Source organism: Tetrao urogallus (assembly GCF_951394365.1).
Source record: "Tetrao urogallus genome assembly, chromosome: 3".
Classification (NCBI taxonomy): Eukaryota; Metazoa; Chordata; class Aves; order Galliformes; family Phasianidae; genus Tetrao; species Tetrao urogallus.
In genome coordinates this window covers 21360355-21379531 of record NC_136815.1, presented here as the reverse complement: position 1 = coordinate 21379531, position 19177 = coordinate 21360355, and the positions used below count along the sequence as shown (strand labels likewise).

Genomic DNA, 19177 nt, shown 5'->3' with positions numbered 1-19177 from the left:
GCATATATGACTGAAAAAAATTACTTATTTTTGGATGTTTATATTGGAACAAGAGAGTTAAATTACTGTTTATGCTGTTCATCATGCCACATGATATGAAGCAGAGAGCTATAAAATAAAATTAGTATTTGTTTGGCTAATGTCCTTAAACATGTTCCAGAACGTGGGTTTTTTTTTTGTAGCTGTAAATTATAATTATGTGTTGAGCAGTTTCCAGGCCTGATCCTGAGCAACACAAAGTACTCTGCCTTCCAGGGATTTCACTGGGGAAACTTGGGATTCTCAGAAAGCCACTCTTTTTGGTCTGTGTTAAAGGCAGACAATTGTGCTTCATTACACCAGGAACTGAACTGACCTTGTTTGCTGTAGTAATTTTGCTAATGAGACTTGTTGTTGGGAGGGGTAACTTGTATTTTGCATGAAACAGAAAAATGATAAAACTCAGAAATTAAATGTTCATGAATCTTTTCATTTTCATTTTCTTTGACAGAATATTGGCATGTTCTTTGCTAAAATTAGTTCAATTCTAAAGAGCTCTTCATAGCTTCCTGAAATTCATTTTCAATCTATAGTCAACCTGTGCAATATAGAAGGTCGAAGAACTTCATATTTGTGCCATTCTGCCTTGTAGCTCAAGACCTTTGTGCTGTGGAGAAGCATAACTGTGAGCAGATTTGTGTGAACACGCCTGGGTCTTATGTCTGTCAGTGTTATGAAGGGTATGAGCTTGATGCAGATGGAAAGAATTGTGTTGGTGAGTATGAGCTTAGCCATTTGTGTTTATCTCTTGAAACAAACCAAAGAGAGGTCGAATGTAAAGTAATGACCAGTTTAGACCTCATAATGATGGGAAGCTCTCCTCTCTCATGAGTGATAAAGATAGAAGAATGTATGTTGGCATGTTTTTAAGTCTTTGCCTATAATTTCACACAGCAAGTAACACTATTGACTTGGAACTATGTATGTAATGTTTTACTGTATATCCATGCAGGTGACCAACATTGTACTGACGTGATATGTAATATAACAATTTTTCAAGGAAAACATTATTACCAAACATGTATCTCACTTCTTACTTCTTCCTCATTAATATACAGTAAATATTTTTCAAATGTTAGGCTGTCACCCTTCTCATACATCCCACACATTTCAGGAAAATATTATCTTCTAGAATCAAATGCATACACTAACACTCATGCACACAAGCACACACTCATACATAATAACCTAGAGAGTCTTTAAAGAAAAAATGTTTAATTTGTTAGGTATTCTCTTCAGGCAAGCACTTAAATTCGTGCTTAATTTCAAGCACATGCTGAGTTTCCATGGAAGTAAATCCAAGTTGAATGCTTGGCCCCAAGTTTTGCCATAGGCCACCACAAATTACCAGGAAAACCAGTTTCCAACAATTTACACTTTCTTGTTTGTTTGGCTTTTTTAAGAACTCTAATGTAATACAGTCTCTCTTTTATTACTTTCATAGAGTGATTATCTTGCAGAATAATCCTATTTTGAGGTGCAAAATAGATATAATTTATGTATGAAATTGAAAATTCCACTTGCATTTCACTTGGGACACAAAAAGGAGGTTTTAATTTTTTTTTTTTACTTAGAATAGCATGAAAGATAACATGAAAATTCATGACTTCTCTTGGCAGGTTCTTGTATCCGTGGTTCTTTTTACCATATATTTTCATCTGATACATTCATACTTAGTGCCATGAGCTGTTATTACTATTTTGTTCTTTTCCTGTTCTCTGAGGGGCTAATTTTTCTATTTAAGGACCAAAGGCCATGTTAATTGTTTTATCCACAAAGCTGTCAGACATTTACCTGGATGGCAATAAGTTAATAAAATCTCACAACAGGAGATTACAGTGCATCCATTTAAAGCGGCCACTGAATGGACAAGCAAATTTGTGAAAAATGTGTAGATTAAGCAGTATTTTCAGCAGTAATTGTGGCTAGCAGAGCAGCATCGTCTGCCTTTTTAAGCAGCTTTTCAGTTAGCTGTCTTTTATATGACCAAAATCCTGTCAGTTCTAGTATGGTGGAGATGAGCCCTACTTTCTCCATTATGCTGAGCAGGCAGTCTTCTCAGTATTAGTCCCACTCTCTCCATCTTCTTGGTGTTGCTGTCTTTCCTGGCACCGGTGGACTGTCTGCAATGCTGCTGCAGCTGTTGGGCTCGGGCTCTCTTCACCTGGCAGTGATTTGGCTGCTGGCACCTGTCTGCAGTCCTGGCACTGACGCATTTTTTGGCTTGTTTCTAAGTGTTAACTGGTCTTCCATTAGTCTCCTTTTCTCCTTCCTCACTTTATTTTTCATTCTTCTAACTTAACGTTACCATTTCTTCCTAGGGTTTATTCCACCCTTTTTCCTAACATATTTCATTCTCTTAAGACTAAAAACCCATGTAGACATTAGTAGTGATACAGCAATAGCAGAGAAGGGTGATCTGTGCTGCCTGCAGGCCGGAGAGGACAACATGAGCAGCCAGAGTGCAGAACTGGTAACTGGAAGCAAAAGACGGCTCTCACATCTTGGTAACTACTTCTAAGCAAGAAAAACATGGTGGAGCAAATCAGGGGAGATGACAACTGGATTCATTGCTTGCTTGTGCAAAATACTACTGTCATTCTTTTAGAAAAAGATTATATTGAAGCAGTCATGGTTAACATTAAGCATTAACATTCTGGTTTCAATATCTTGACAGTACAGAAATGAGAAAATAGTAAGACTTAACAGAAATGAGGAGAATATCATTCTGCATTGGTCTTTTATAGATTTTGTATATTTACAGTAGATTACAGTGCTTCAGTATATGATATGTAAGTTTATAATTCTTCCCAATTTTTTTAAGGAAGATGTAAGTTCACTGGCAGCTTACTTGCTGATTGACAGCCTGTTGGCAAGTTTCACTTCTAAGCAAGGGCTACCAAAATGAAATGTGAAGCTGAAAGTGAAATTAAATTGTAGGCAGATTAATAATGCCAGTCTGCAAGGCCAAGTCTGTGTGGAATAAGGGCTCAGTGAGGGAGTGGAAAGATAAATATGCATCTCCAAAACAGTGTTGATCATGAAGGATTCTAAGACTAGTTGACCTATTTTAGTTGTCTCTCAACTTCCTAATCATTAGTTGGGCAGTTACAGGTATTTTGGCAGAACTGCATGTTTACTGAAGTTTAAATGCAAAGTGGAAGTGATTTATATGGACTGCTTCTTAGGGATGATGATGTATAGAAAAAAAATTATGTATTTTTTGTGTACTTATTTGCTAATGTGTCTTCTAAAACACTTGAAGATGTGCATTTGGTTAGAATTTAAGAGGAAATCTGACTAATTATATAACACTTTAGATCCTTGTAGTAGATACTCAGCAAATATGTTTTTATATGATGCTGTTTGGTCTGGAAACAGGAAGCTACTTGCCAGGAAAATGTTTTCACATGGTAGCCAGTAAGTAATCTAATTTGGCTTAATTCAGCTCAAGTATTCCAGAGGCTTAAAAGAAGCTCTTTCTAGGTAACTAACTAGGTTACTTACTTTCCTGACTAGATGACCTTCAGTATCTTAGTATACCTGAGTGTGCATTGTTTGCAGAGAGAAGTCCATTACAGAGAAAAAAATGAGATAATTAAAACAAACTACTCACTCTTAGAAGTAGTTTGGGAGGGTCAGCAGCATAGAGTATAGAGTCATAAAAAATATTACTCAGTTGGCAAAGATGGGGAAACTGTCTCAATAAACATCTGTGTTAGATACATTAAGAGTTGAATAAACTTGCCTGAAGTGGGCCTGGCAGCTTTTGGGGGCAGGACACCTGCTTTGTGAGTTGTCTCTGATTTCTTCTAAGGCCTTCAGTGTAAGGAAACAGCTTAACGTGTAAAGAAATAAAGCAAAAAACAAAATTAAACACAATTAATTTTACTTCCTTAGTGCTTTCATATGAGTGTGTCTGAGTAAACTCTGAAGTATTACATTAATACCCTTTTGGCAATCTATCTTGCAAATACGCATTTGTGTAATACATGACCAGACTTAAAAAATATGTGACTAGAATAACAGTGTTTTATTTCTTTCCCACAAATGGCATTGTATAAGCAAAATAGCAGTGAAAATCAGCTGAAGCTCTCAGGCCTCATAGTTGTGCCTGATTTTACAGGATGATTCTGGAGCAAAGTAGAAGGTATTGCTGTCAGTCTCTCATGTATTCAGGCTGCTGGGACAGGTCTTGATAACTAATAGAGCTAGGAAGGAATTAAAGAAAACCAGAGCAATACCAGGGCTGGATCTGGACATACAGAAGACAAAACTAAATAAAATAAATTCTGCAGCTTCCTGGTCTACAGTATGAAGATCTGGACAGAGCTAATGAGCGAGGCATGGTTTCCAGATTTGAGAAAACACAGTGAGAAAGTTCCTGACAGAGTTGATAAATGTTCAGAAAGTAGGAGAAATAATGTGGGACTCGTGAAATCTAATTTGAAGTGCGCTGCTTTTTGCAGAAAGGCTCTTTTGGACAAAAATTATGTCAGCTTTTCCTTCTCTTGTAGCTACTGTGTGTAACTAGTATATAATTTGTATGTATAATAGTTCTGATTTTCTATTTCTAATTATACATGTTACTCTTGTTCTTTTTCAGTTGTAGACTACTGTGCTGTGGATAATCAAGGTTGCCAACATGAATGTGTTAACACAGAAGACTCTTATTACTGTAGATGCCACCCAGGGTTCATTTTAAATCCAGACAAAAGAACTTGCAGAAGTAAGTTATTATAAGGTTTAATTATGAACAGTATGTACTCCTTCTTTCTAGTTCTCATTGTTCATGGGAACACTGAACAGTATGTCGGGTATAGAAAATGATAGAGTGCCCTTGAAGCCAAATGTCATAAAAGTTAATAAAGCTGTTTTGAGCATTAGTTTGTTTTTATGGAGAGGATGTAGATGTAGAGGCCCCTTCTATGAACAGGCTCCTGTTCCAATAGTTTGAGCTTGTCTTGCATAGTCTCTTTGATTATCCAGATTTTTCATTTAGAGTATCATCTCCCTACCTAGGTGAATAAGGCTGTACAAGAGGATTTGTAATCGTCTTGGCTGCTAAAATTAAACAGAGTAAATAGTCCCACATCAGAAGAGACACTGCAGCCTATTTTCCTATGGATTTTCTTCCATAGTGTATTCTTTGATACCTTGTGCCAGAGGTATCTCTGGGAATATGAGCAGCCTCTACAAAGCTTCCATGTTTCTACCAGGCTATAATAACTTCAGAGGTTTGCTTGTTTCTCAAATTTAATTGGCACTGGACCAACAAGTTCTAAAGTTACTGGTATTGGAAGAGATATAAAGTGAAAGCGAACATACAGACCAGAAAATACTCTTGCCAAGGCTTCCCTTAGTTCTCCATAGAGTTTAATGTAATAATGAACTTCAGGAAGTATGAAGGGAAAGCCTTGATATACAGTCCTAATTGACTTTTTTTCTTGTAAAGACAGACCATTGCATTTATAGCTAGAAAAACCTCATTAGTTTTTAGGTGAGTGGAATTGCTGACACCAGTGATAAATTTAGCTTGTTATCTAATAATGAGAAGAACTATTTTTTCTCAAAAAAAAAAAAAAAAAAAAAATCCTAAATATAGCACTGCATTTCTGTGTTTTTACCAAGGGCATCTTTATCTTAAGAGAAGATTGCTCTGGGCATTAAGCTTGATACCTGTTTCACTTAATATTTAGAAAGAAAATGTCTAATTCAAACTGTACATCTGACCTCATGATCCTTAAAAAGAGACATACTTCCAGAAGGTGTCATACCTCTCCTGTATTTTCCTTGACTGTATAGGGAGCTACATGTTTTGCCAGACCAGACACCTGATTTCTAAATAAACAATCAGAGAATTCAGAGAGATGAATTTACTTCATCCCCAAGGGACAGATTATACTTGAAATCAGTTCATGTTGCTTGTAGTTTGTATGAAGAAGCCCATTTGTCAAATATCTGTCAGCTAAGAGCTGCCTGAATTCTCTTGTACTTCCATATCCATATGTTTTGGAAATCTAGTATAGTGTAAGTGCATTCCACTGCCCAGGCAAAAATTCTTGCGAATTCCTTCAATTTAAGATCAGGAATTTTAATCAGTGTTTTCTCTTCCAATTTGAATTGATCAAAGACTTTCAAACTGCATCTTTTACATAATAGTTTATGTCTTGAGTTGTTTGTAGCTTATTGTCTGATCCTATGAATTGTTTTAACCTATTTAACTTGATGAGCTATAGACTCTGGAAGCTGAGAGAACGTTCTGTGAAAGCAGTATTTCCCACTCATCCTATTTCTGTCCTCTGCTTTAATTATTGGTGGAGATGGGACATTGGGCTATATAGATCTTCAGTCTGATCATGTGCTGCTGTTTTTGTGTTCCAAGCATTAAAGCTTTCAAATGTTGGTTGGACAGAATCTCTGGAAGTCATCTATTTCAGCCTTTTCTTTAAAGTGGAGCTGCCACAAGATGAGGTCAACTATAGTTTTGTCTAATTGAATCTCAGAAAGCTCCAATAGAGAATCCACAACCTGTCTGTGCAGCCAGTTTCACTGCTGGTCTGTCTTTCTAGTGAAGAACTTTTTCCCATGCCAAACCTGAATCACCCAAGTCAGTGATCCTTGTTTTATCATCTGACGCTACCAAGAAAGGTTTAGATCCACTACCTTTGTAATGACATAGTCTTCCACTTCACCAGGCTAGGTAAGATAAGAATCCTGAAGTACTCTGAACAGGTCATGTGCAGAATGCCCTGGACAACATTAGTAGGCTTTTGTTGAGCCCTCTTGCATTTATTGCCTGTAACTGTGTGGGGAAGTACTGTTGCAGAGCAATGTACATCAATGTGACCTCACCAGTGTTGAGAGGAGGAGCGATAGTAATTTCTGCTTGCTGTGCTTCACTTGTGTGTTCCAATGTGAAGTTTTCTTTATTTGCAGTGATTTACATTGTTGTCTTGAATTCAAGATCACATTCACCATAAATCCCAAGGGACTTTCCATCACAGGTGCTACTCAGCTAGTGTCATAGTCCTAGTGGCACCAGCAGTGCCACTGTGTACTGTGTAGGTGTACTGTGATACATGGTGTACTGGATAGGCTGTTCCTTTAAGGACCCTAACACTTTCCAATATTATCTTGGGCTCCAAATGCGTTGGGCGAAATGCAGATGAGCTCTTAGAAGCATTGAAAATAAATAACAAGCTGGTTTGGGGGGGAAGAAAATCCACAGCAAACGAACATTAGTAAGTAAAGATGTAACAAATGATCCATCACAGTGTCCTTTGAGCCAAGCTTTTCAAACATTTTGAAAGTCTTATTCTAGCATCATAAACTGTAATCAGGGATCTCTCTTAGTCTTTGAATTTTCATCTGTGATAGACACTGACCTGATAATCAGATCAGTTGTCTTTTCCACCACCCCCTTGGTAGACCAGATCACAGTATCAGTAAACAGGCCAGGGCCAATGGCTGCAGCTCCCGAGAGCTTGTGATTTTCTTAGAATCATGTTTTTTCTTTCAAAAATTGAAAGTAAGCTTCAGTGCTCATAGCTTCAAAGAAAAGTTTGAAAATGTGAATGTTATCGCACAGTCATGCGTGTCTTACAGTTTTTTTCTGAGGTTTACTCCAGTTTTTTCAGAATGAAATAAAAGGAGCACAGCTCATTAGGGGACTCCTGCCAACACTGGCAGACTACTCTGTGTGAAGAGAGCGGTAAACTCAGACTGTTGGTGAGGAAGGCAGAGGTAATTCCTAGCTACTGAATTAACAAGGGGATTTCTGGCACTGCTACTGCTTGGTTTATTGGTGAATGCTTTCAAAACGTGTAAAGGCTCAATTGCATTAGATCACCACACATACAAGAAAAGAACAGTTCTTTCTCCAGGAAGCTAATTATCTCTGGGAATAATAATTTGCAAGTACGTAACAGATCATATCAAACTTCCTCTGAGTAAAATAAAAAGGCAGTTCTGATGAGATAGTGTGTAGGACTGAGCCACGAAATATTAAGAAATATTTAGTTTTCTAATTTCTGTACTGCATGTAGTGCATGTGTTTTTCAAGAATTCATTTAAGTATGCATATCTGGCATACCCAAATTCAGCAGACATTTTAGATGGTGAACATGTTATTTTCACAATTTGAAACAATATGTTACAATAAGTTACAAATGGTGCATATGGAAAAAAAAAAGTACCTAAAGAAAAAAAAATTAGCTAAGTGTTTTTTACCTAGCCTACTTCTGGGAAATTATATTTATCAATGACCTGAGTTCTTCCCACTTAGGACCAAACTACTGTGCTCTTCAGGACCATGGCTGTGAACAGGAATGTGTTAATACAGATGATTCCTATTTCTGTCGATGCCAAGAAGGGTTTAGACTTAATCCAGATAAGAAAACATGCAAAAGTGAGTAATCTTTTGGACATAGTGAAGTTCATCTGCTTTCATTTCTTAAACCTTATGTGAATGCTCTCCTTTCTGAAAGGGTGAAAGTTTTCTCTATAATAAAGTTTGAAACAAATCTTTCTTTATAAACTCAAATTTTACCTGAGCCATTCATATCGGAAAGATACCCAGTTTGCTGCTTTGTAGAGTAGGTTGTGTATTAAACATTTTTTAAGAGATTGGGTAAAACTTGAGGAGTAATAAAGGAACCAATATCAGCTCAAGACCAAGAAGTTTACTACTCTTTTTAAAACTTTGTTGCTTTGTCTTACAGTGACATAAACAGTCTTCTTTAGTTTTTGGTTTTATTTTTAATTTCATCTTGCTTTCCAGTGTTGTTTTAGCCAAGAACAAATTTACCTCATTAGCTGTGAGTAAGTAATAGATTGTAATGTAGTTATGAAAAGCAACTTAAAATCAAACATGAAACTCCATACAGTTTCCTTCAAACTGTATAAACAGCCTCAGTAATGTTGGGATTATAAACCAATTATACATATTATTTACTTCACAAATACTGTTTGTGTTACAGCTCTTTCCAAGCAGGGATTCGGAGTCACACAGGTTTTCAGTGTAATGCTGTCAATAAAATAACTAGCTTGATCTGGTGACACAGTCCTGGGGGGAGTGGGGAAGGGGAGGGATTTTACTGCTGATATTCTATGAATAGGAAGCTTGGTTAGAGCAATACAATTATTGTCTCTTGACTCTAATAACTTGTATGTATTTTTGAAACTGTTTTCTTTCAGTCTTAGAGATGCTTTCTAAGAAGCATCTCTAAGAAGCACTTTCACACAGAGGGTGGTGACACACTGGAACAGGTTGCCCAAGGATGCCCATCCCTGGAGTCATTCAAGGCCAGCCTGGATGTGGCTCTGGGCAGCCTGGTCTGGTGGTTGGTAACCCTGCACACAGCAGATTTTAAACAGTAGGTTTTAAACCGCAGGATGTTTTCAACCCAGGACACTCTGTGATTCTTTGATTGTTGATGCAGTGCTGTTTGTACAGCAATCCATGCTATTCTCACTTTTAATATTTATATGGTGTTTCAATACATCCAGATTTTTATAGAATGGATGTGTCTTGGTGAGCATAGGAGCAAAAGGACTGTATCGTCTCAAATTCTTATTGCCTAGGATTTAATTGAGAATTAAGGACAAACTGGGGTACTTTACTTTTCCTTAACTTTAGGGTTTTTGAATTTGGCTGTAAATCTTTTGCCCTCTTCATAACATCAGGGAAAAAAAACTCATTATGTATAACCAGACATTCCTCCTCCACCAGAGAGCATAGATTCTAACGACTGCTGGAGCAAGAGTGTAAAGTCTAAGCTCAGTCTTGCCTAGCCAAGTATTCAGAGACAGCTCTTAGATCCTCAAGTCATTATCAGATGTACACAGCTTTAAAAGTTGTGCAGATCATAGAATCTGGTACCATTTAAGGAAAGTGAGTCTTTCCAAGCTGTTGTACTTAAGAAACCTTCCTGGCTGGTTTGAATTCTTCACCGTTTTTCTCTCTCTGTAGGTAAATATCTGTGAGTTAGGTCAGCATGACTGTGAACATGAATGTGTTAATTCAGGAGAGTCATTTATGTGCAAATGTCATCTTGGATACGTCCTGCCACGTGATCACAATACATGTAGAAGTGAGCATCTCGTGAACTGCAGCAGCTGTTACTGCAGTGGGGTGAGGTGTGAATAGAATGAGAAAATGCCCCTGAGTCCTTTCTGAGATCTTTCTGAGTTATGCAAACCTGTGTTTCTGTAAAGTCAGCCACAAGCGAGCTCTAGTAATGCTGTAGTAAGATCCCAGATTTAACACGGAACTAAAGCGTCATCTTCTCCAGTCCTAATAAATGGGAAAAGTTGTTCAGCCATGCTGTTTAAACTGCAGCACACGCAAAACTAACATATGTTACAGAGATGCATAGAATAGAGATAGAATAGAGATGCACAGAAACTTCTTTCTTACATATGTTTACACTTTCATCAATCTGTTTGATAAAATGCCCTCTATTAATAAGAATGTCACTGAAGGACCAGCGCTGCACCAGAGAACACCAACACCACTGCCCACTTGCTCTCACCTGCTTTTCAGAAAATACTTTTTTTTTTTCAGAGAACTATTTTGCATATCACCTAAATTATGGGTAGCATTTTTGTCTTATGTACTATTGACATATATTGCCAAAGGAATGCTGTCAATTAAGTTAAAAATAGTTTATAGGCCAGAGAGTATTATTTTTAAATAAACTATTTGTGATAAGGCTATATTTAAGGAAACTTGGATGTGTTGCAAGAGCTGAAAACATTTTAAGAATTATGTTTTTAGGCGATCACAAGTTGAATATCTAAAAATAAATGTATCATAAGACACTGGTTGTCTTTTTTTATTAGTCATATAGATCTTTCCCTCTCCCTTCCCCTTATCATCCTTCTTAGAATTGTTGAAAAAAGAAATAAAATGTAATGCAACATACATGGTGAAGAAATGTGCATTTATACTATTTTCTAAAACCTGCAAATAGGCAGCTGTCTTGAAAGCATGTGTTAAAAGATTCTGCATAAGAAACCAAAGCATTTAAATGTTAAAATTCACATTAGTGTAGGTGTTTGTATTGTAAAAGATGGCGCCAAACAGCTCTTTTTTTTTGGACATTTTTAATGTGATCCAAGAAGTTACACAAGCCTCTTCATGATGATGTAAGTCCTTGGAATAAGGAGAATGTTCCAGCTGGAACTTGCTTAAACTAGTAAAAACTTTCACCTCAGCTTCACTTGTTTAAGCCAATGTATCTCTATTTATGTATAATGGGAAATCTGGACTGACTCATTGCAGTCCTGCAACATCATTGCCTAGCTAAATAAACAAATAGATGTCAATATTTAAAATGAAGTTAATTGACATTAAGTGTAGGTTTGTTGCTTTTTTGTTGTTGTTTTTTATGTAGACAGCTACAGACGTGTCTGGTCACATCTGTGAATGATTTGCAAATAGAAACATGTGAGACTGTGCATGCCTGAAGGAACTCTGCTACATTTGATCAAGTTAAGCTAACGTGATTTGAGCCTATACAACTAAAAATAGTCATTAAGAAGTCAGGAATAAAATGTTATGAGAAAGTTCGCTGTGAAGTTTTTTTTCCTCAAATGTGCTTTTGCTCTACTTACAGAGTCAGCAGATTACATGGTACATTTGCAAGTGCACGTATCTCAGCCTACACCTTGTGCTGTCTGTTTCATATAAGATTCAAAAAATATTCGATTTTATCTTAGTTAGAATCGAAATAACAATAGGAAAAACAAATAAATGGTAGATGTTAATACACTCCCTTTCTCTCGGAGACAATTTTATGGTGAACAAAAGAGAGTCTTGCCTTTTAAAGAAGGAAAGTGTGATCCTGTGGGTAATACCAGGCAGAGCCTTGAGACTTTACTTTGTGTTAGTTTGGCAAGGGAAATCTGTGCTTTATCAAGTTTGTTGTTTGCTTTGTGGAGTTGCTGTATTCATTTCACTTAGGTGTTGTTGATTAATTCGGTTTACTAACATAGATGGGGATACTGCATAAATAAAAAAATATATACTGATCTTTTTCCCTTGCTCTGTAAGAGCATTGTGCACGAGCTACAGTTTTGTGATGTATGTATCTTAAAAAAAAATGTGCTTTCTTCAATTATTAACACAAATAATAGGAGTGGACCACTGTGCAGAAAGCAATCACGGTTGTGAGCAACTGTGCCTAAATACTGATGACTCCTATGTCTGTCAGTGCTCTGAAGGATTTGTCATCAATGAGGACCTACGAACCTGCACACGTAAGTCATCTGAAAACATGTTAGATCTCAGCCCACATGGGAAAGGTTTCTATTCTCACAAAGAGAAGAGGACACACCTGCAGGGTGAGGGAAGAGATGCCATCCAGAGGGACAAGGACAGGCTCCAGAGGTGGGCTTGCACAAACCTTCTGAAGTTCAGTGAGGTCAAGTGCAAGGTCCTGATCCTGCATCGGGACAGGATCTACTAGAAATAATTCAAATGCTATCAGAAAGAAATGCTGAAAAATCAGAAATAGACAAACTGTATTTTTAAGAACTTGTGAATGGGAAATCTGTTTTTCCTTTGTAGTAAAAATAGATGTGGGTTGTTTTTTTGTGGGTTTTTTTTTTTTTTTTTTCCATTCAGTCATTTTCCTCCAGACTGTAATTGGAGACCCATCAACAGCATTAAAACCATGCTGTGGCTTCCAGAATCCCTCCATGCAATACACTGGAGACCTTTTGAATGATTCTTGCCCATGCATCCCTCTCCTTGTATTTATTTAGATATAGGATGTCTTACTGCTGAGCTCCAGATGAGTTGCTGAAACCTTTTTTTTTAGACTATCATGAAAGGTTTTTTCGGCACTTTGTGATACACTGAATGAGCAGCTGAGTGGAAGGGATTAGCATTTAGCATTTACCACTCCTAAAAGGAAAACATCTGGGAATCACAACACTAGCGTCATACACAGTTGCGCAGGTATCTTAAGACAGCTGGGAGAACACCTGAGTGGTAAACAGATTTCTACTCTGACAATGAAAGAAGTGTGATACTGTGTCTGTAGCCTATAAAAAGTAGTCAGTCTGCCTGCAGAGTGGGAATATTATGTCTTGGTACTTCAAATAAGAAACCCTTAGGAAATTTGAGAAGAAAAAATGGACCATATTCCATAAGTCTTGTTTGCAATTCTTTGCAAAAGCTCGATTAGCCTAAGCCAAGCATCTCTGAGGTCCCACAGGGATTTTCTGCCTGCTGTGTTTACGTCAGATCATTTAGACACCATCTTTGAAGAAGGTTCACCTACTCTGTCATTGCCACTGTCTTTTATAAAAACATCGTTAAAGTGTCAGGTTTTTGTAATTCACTCTGTGAGCACTGCGACTCAGATTCTGTTGAGTTGTGCTACGCATTCTCAACTCCACTTACAGTAATTAATGCAAAGTATACCACAGGGCCCTCTTAAATTTAATTGAAGGTATATATATGCATATTATCAGATAAAGGACAGAATTGGTGCTTATATGCCTTGCAAATACTAGAAATGATGGTTTAATTGTTAATTATTTCAATAACTTCAATTGCTCCTGCAGGAGTTGACTATTGTGCTCTGAGTGATCATGGCTGTGAGCATTTGTGTATAAACGGTGACAAATCTTACACTTGTCAGTGTTTCGAAGGATACAGGCTTCGGAATGATGGAAAAACATGTAAACGTAAGTTATTCAGCAAGTCAATGTTAGATTTTTATTACATAAAAAGAAAATAAGACTGTAAGAAGGATTTGATTGCTTAAATGTTGCTTTCCAGTGACATTTTACATGCTCTAGGATTCCAGAAGCTCACAATTTTCCCTTTGGTGTCACGTTTGCCAGCATTATGTTCAGGTCTTCGATGCTTGCGGGCATCTGAAGTGGCACTGAGTGCAAACTTCCAGGCACCTGAGTCACACCCTAAATGTCTGGAATGTATAAAATTAACTGTGTCTGGTGTGGATCCAAAATCATTGGATTCCAACTTACATTCTTATATCAGACAACTATAGTTTTCTTCTCAAATCAAGACAAAAATATGTAACATTTCAAAAGACTTACATAGCAAAAAGGAGCCTTCAGTACTAATGGAATATTCATTCCTTTGCCCAGTGTGAGATAAGGTTGATTGCAAAATAGATATCGTAATTGTATTATACATTTGGCTACATTATGTAGTTATGATGAATAACAGAAGCATAAAAAAATTTCCCTGGTATTGGAGTGCATGCTAAGTTATCAGAGAAGAACTGTGGACAAGTCTTTGGAAAACACAGGGATAAAGTATTCTATAATGCCAATCATATCCAAGATTTCCATCAGCATCTTCTGTTAAATAACATTTAAAAGAATAAAAAAAAATTAAGTAATCCAGACACTGACATGACAAAGAAAAGTTCTGTATTATCAGTTCTGTATTGCATTTATCAGCTTTGTATTACATATATCACATCAACACCCTACTTTGTTAGTCCGTGTGAACAGAGATAAGTTTTGCTTATCTCAAAAAGAAGTTACAGTTTGATATTGCAAAAGCAAGTGAAATTTTGTGTCTATGCAGCAGCCCTTATGTGAAAACAAAGGATATGGGGAAGAAAGTGAAAGTTTAGTTTATCCAATATTAATAAGTAGATGTAATTTTATTTTATTTTGAAATATAATTTGTAACTAAATCACATGTCAGAAAAGTTCACGAAACATTTGCTCAACCAGTTACAGCTGACAGTTTTCTAAAAGTCTACAGCAGAATCATACAATTTGTTCCTCATTACATTTAAGCACAACATACACTGAGCTCTTGTAATTTTTGTGTACAGAAAAATGACAAATACCATCTGAACTCCAAGGAAAGAAAGCTTAACTATTTCAGGTTTGGGCACAAGTTTGTTACTGGAGGTAAAATTACGGTGATGGAAAGATCCTGGTTTTTCACCAGGAAGTTTACTTGAAATGTGGATGTGGAGTTTAAATGCTTTTGGAAATCTCTGCAGGACATTAACCTGCATGATGGGGACGCATTAAGTTACACAAACTCTGGAACCAAAGCAGTGCACTTTTCCTTACAATAATAAGGTTGTAAAAATTGTAGAACAAAGATTTGGCTCTTTGTTACAATAAAAACTTACATAAGTGCTGTAAATGATTTGCTGAATTGAGTCCAGAATACCAGCAAGAACAAGAATATTCAGTACCTGGAAGCTGTAAGACAAAACATCTTGCCTTTAACTAGCACAGTTCTTTATCTGTTGATTTATTCTCAGGTAAAAATGTCTGCAAATCAGTCAGTCACGGCTGTGAGCATGTTTGTGTTAGTACTGACAATTCTTACATCTGCAAGTGCCGTGAAGGATTCATATTGAGAGATGATGGGAAAACATGCAGAAGTGAGTAACCCATATATATTTAGAACATTTTTGCATGTGCATTAGGCAAGGAAAGAAAGAAAGGTATTTATCACTTCTTCACTTCTCACTAGAAAACATCCTTTTGATCCTTTTGAACACGTTATCATTCCAAACTGTATCTATATCTAACTAATTCCCAGGACAGGACATCTGCAAATCAATCAGCCATGGCTGTGAGCATATTTGTGTTAACAAAGATGACTCTTATGCTTGTGAGTGTCATGAAGGTTTCCTATTGAGAGAAGATGGGAAAACATGCAGAAGTAAGTATTCTGGTAGACTTTTATCTATAGTATGTAGATTTGTGGAATTATTTTAACTAATAACACTTCCATAACTTACTCATAATGTGGAATTAATGTTGTTATACCTGCTAGAAGCTTGTAAGAGACTCGGTGAACAGTAATAGTATACTTTAGTAGCCAAACTGCTATGACTGAAGACAAACAAAAAACGATGCCTACAATTCTTCAGGTACCAAGAACTAGAAGTGTTTTCTGCCTAAATTTTTGTCCATTTCTTTGAATGATGTCAGTGAACCTAATAAAAACTACTACTTCTCCTTCCATAATATATACATTGAAGATGTGCTTTAACCAAAAACCATCAACTGTTCTCAGATAAAGACATTTGCAGTTCAGTTGACCATGGCTGTGAACATGTTTGTGTTAATGCTGATGAGTCGTATGTCTGCCAGTGCTACGAGGGATTTGCATTAAGACAAGATGGAAAAACATGTAGAAGTAAGTGTACTTACCTTTAACAGAAGATTCCTTTTATAATCTGGGCATTTGCAGACATGGTTTAAATACTGGCACTCTTATGTTTTTCCAGATAAAGACGTTTGCAATTCTGTTGACCACGGCTGTGAGCATGTTTGTGTGAACACTGATAATTCATACATTTGCCAGTGTTATGAGGGTTTTGTATTGAGGGAAGATGAGAAAACATGTAAAAGTAAGTAAATTATTGATGTTACTGTAATTTTCTCACTTTGGAGTCACTGAGGAAGCATGTTGTGTTACAAATAGGTCTTCTGATTTGTGATTTTATGCGATAAAAAGGAGGATAGATTCTTTATTTTACTAGGAATTTAATACTTTTAGTCTCTACATTTTTTGAAATGTTCTCAATTTTAAACTGTAGTAAATGAAATCTACATTATTCCTAGGTAAGGATATCTGCAAATCAGTCAATCATGGCTGTGAACATCTTTGTGTTAATATTGATGACTCATATACTTGCCAATGCCATGACGGATTTGTACTGAGGCAAGATGGGAAAACATGCCGAAGTAAGTTGCTTGTCAATAAAAGAGCAAATATAATTTCCCTTCTATTACGAAATTATTCACTGATTCATGGTGGTCAGAATGGAATATTGTCCTCTGTAGGTCACAAGATTTCTATAAATTATTGTTTGAATTTAAAATGTTTTTCAGAAAATCAATCAATTTTAAGGTCAGAATATGCATTTTTAAATGTGAACTTCATTTTTAGACTATGTCACGATTTAAGCATAGTTAAAAGCATAGGAGCATAGGATTTTGCCTCATTTGATTGTGAGGAGTTGGAGTTCTGTGTATACTCACGTAGACCATAATTTAACTGATCAGCTTAGCCTCTTAACATGGTTTTAGTAAACAGTAAGCAGGTGAAATTCCTTCAGGCTCTCATAAATCTCTTCTTACTCTCCTGAAGCTTCTATTTATCAGTATTGTTGTGGTGATGCCACAACGTGGAACATAGTACAGAGTCCTCTAATACAGCATACAGCAGGGTCCAGCATACAGGAACTGTTACCCACCTAATTCTTATTCTTCCCTTCTTTTATGACCAAAGACAGTGTTAGTCCATGCGATTCTCCTAAGGCTCATGTTCAGCTAGTTATATACCATGAACATAAGCCTTTTAAAACTCTCAGTCATATAGATGTCCCACATCTTATGAGTACAGCCTTCATTCTTTGTTTCTAAATTATGTAAGTTTACTTCTGGTTATTTTAAAATGCTTACAGTTTGTTTTTACTCAGCTTGCAAAAAGGTTTGTGTTTCCTTACATTGGCAGAGCTGTATTTTTATTTATCATTCTCTCAACAATAAAGTAACCTGTAAACTTCATTAGTGATTATTTTATATATATTTTTAATATTGTTCATTAAAATTTTAAGCAGTAGAGAGCAGGGCGCATTCTTAGAAAGAAAGGCACTTGATGATTCCCCATTTACAGTTTATCCTGAAGACCTCTCTAGCCAATGTTAATCCATTTAGGTTCATTGAATATCCAGACTGATGTCCTACTGAATTCCCTGAGCATTATGAACCAGCTTCATAATCAATTAAAAAGATTCTTATTTAGTTATCTGAGACCTATTTTTTCATAATATAAACTTGAATATTTTTCTTTCTTTCATTTTTCCTAAATCAAAGTCCACATTTATCTACTTGGTTGTTTGAATGCAGATTAACGCCAAGCGGACAGGCTTGCAGTGAACTCATTATACTTTTCAAACACTGTGTGTGTAGGCTCTGGGGATGAAAACTTTAGTGTTTTGGGACTTCCATGGAGTTCCAGGAGGTAACAAAAATGATATTAAGCATCCAAAATGTTATTCAGCCAGATCTTTTTACATCTCTTGGCTGCAACTGATCTGGAGTTACTGCTGTTTCTTCAGTAGATACTGTGTGACCTGCTTCTCAACTGATGAAACTCTTCGTTCTAACAGTATCGTCTGTAGCCTATATTTCGAAAAATTCAGATCTGAGTATTTTTAATATTTTTACTTTTATGCATAAAGATGGAAATTCTAGTATTTCTACCTACTAATTAACAATATATTGTGAGAATGGTTTTTTGTTCCAAACACCCCTCAAATAACGTATACTGTCCTTTATTTTGTTGGCATTGCAGCTTAGCCTGTGTCTTTTCATTTCAGTGTTTCAAATTCCACTTATTTTCAATTTCAGTAAATAATGTGAATTTTCCTTTCATTGATTATTCAAATCTTACAGCTGTATTCTATTTCAGTTTCTCTTCCTTTTTTAACTATTCTGGTGTTCTTTTTAGATGTTGTCTGTAGGGTTTTTTTCTGGGGGAATCCAGTACAGCAAGATTTAATACTACAGTCATCATTCACTTTTGTTTGAATTATTTCACCTCTGGTCACAAAGTACTTTGGCTCACAATTGCTTTCAGCTATATAAAATCTATTCTTTTTAAGTAGAACTTTGTTGCTCATTTATATTTCATTCCATTTGAAAATAATGAATGTTGCATGCAGCTTTGCATAAGCTGATGCTAACTATTGCTAATTTTTACCTCCATAATCATTTCTTCTTTACCTGCTGGAATGGGATCTAGTTGAGATTGTTATGCCTTGAATGTAATGCTTGTTGAGTTAGAAGATTGTCCACTCTAGCATTTTTTGCAATTCTTTGTATTGGCAGCCTGAACTGTTCAAGTAATGTACCTTAGGCTGAAGTTCTTGTGAAAAAATATATTTTTTTCTACACATTAAGCCTAATTGGTTATTCTGCTAATTGCTGAGAATCAGGAGAATCCAGCTGATCTGATATTTCTGGATTTCAGCAAGGCTTTCATTAAGCTTTCTCACGTTATCCTTTTGGACAAAATGTCTGGCTAGCCAAAAACATAATGCAGATGGTGAACATTTGACAGACAGGTTGGGCTCAAAAGGTTATAATAAAAGGAGTTACA

The 19177-nt window shown here is 36.3% G+C and overlaps 1 protein-coding gene across 1 annotated transcript in view; it reads left to right on the top strand.

The window, feature by feature from the left end:
* MATN2 (matrilin 2) overlaps positions 1-19177 on the top strand; it is a gene marked incomplete at both ends in the record, with an annotated part of 55380 nt that overhangs the window by 22814 nt on the left and 13389 nt on the right. Inside the window, 10 exons of the mRNA XM_079533228.1 lie at positions 632-754; positions 4646-4768; positions 8327-8449; positions 12181-12303; positions 13618-13740; positions 15318-15440; positions 15602-15724; positions 16082-16204; positions 16296-16418; positions 16633-16755. Of these exons, the coding sequence (XP_079389354.1) occupies positions 632-754; positions 4646-4768; positions 8327-8449; positions 12181-12303; positions 13618-13740; positions 15318-15440; positions 15602-15724; positions 16082-16204; positions 16296-16418; positions 16633-16755 (1230 nt within the window). The remainder of the gene's footprint in view (positions 1-631; positions 755-4645; positions 4769-8326; positions 8450-12180; positions 12304-13617; positions 13741-15317; positions 15441-15601; positions 15725-16081; positions 16205-16295; positions 16419-16632; positions 16756-19177) is intronic.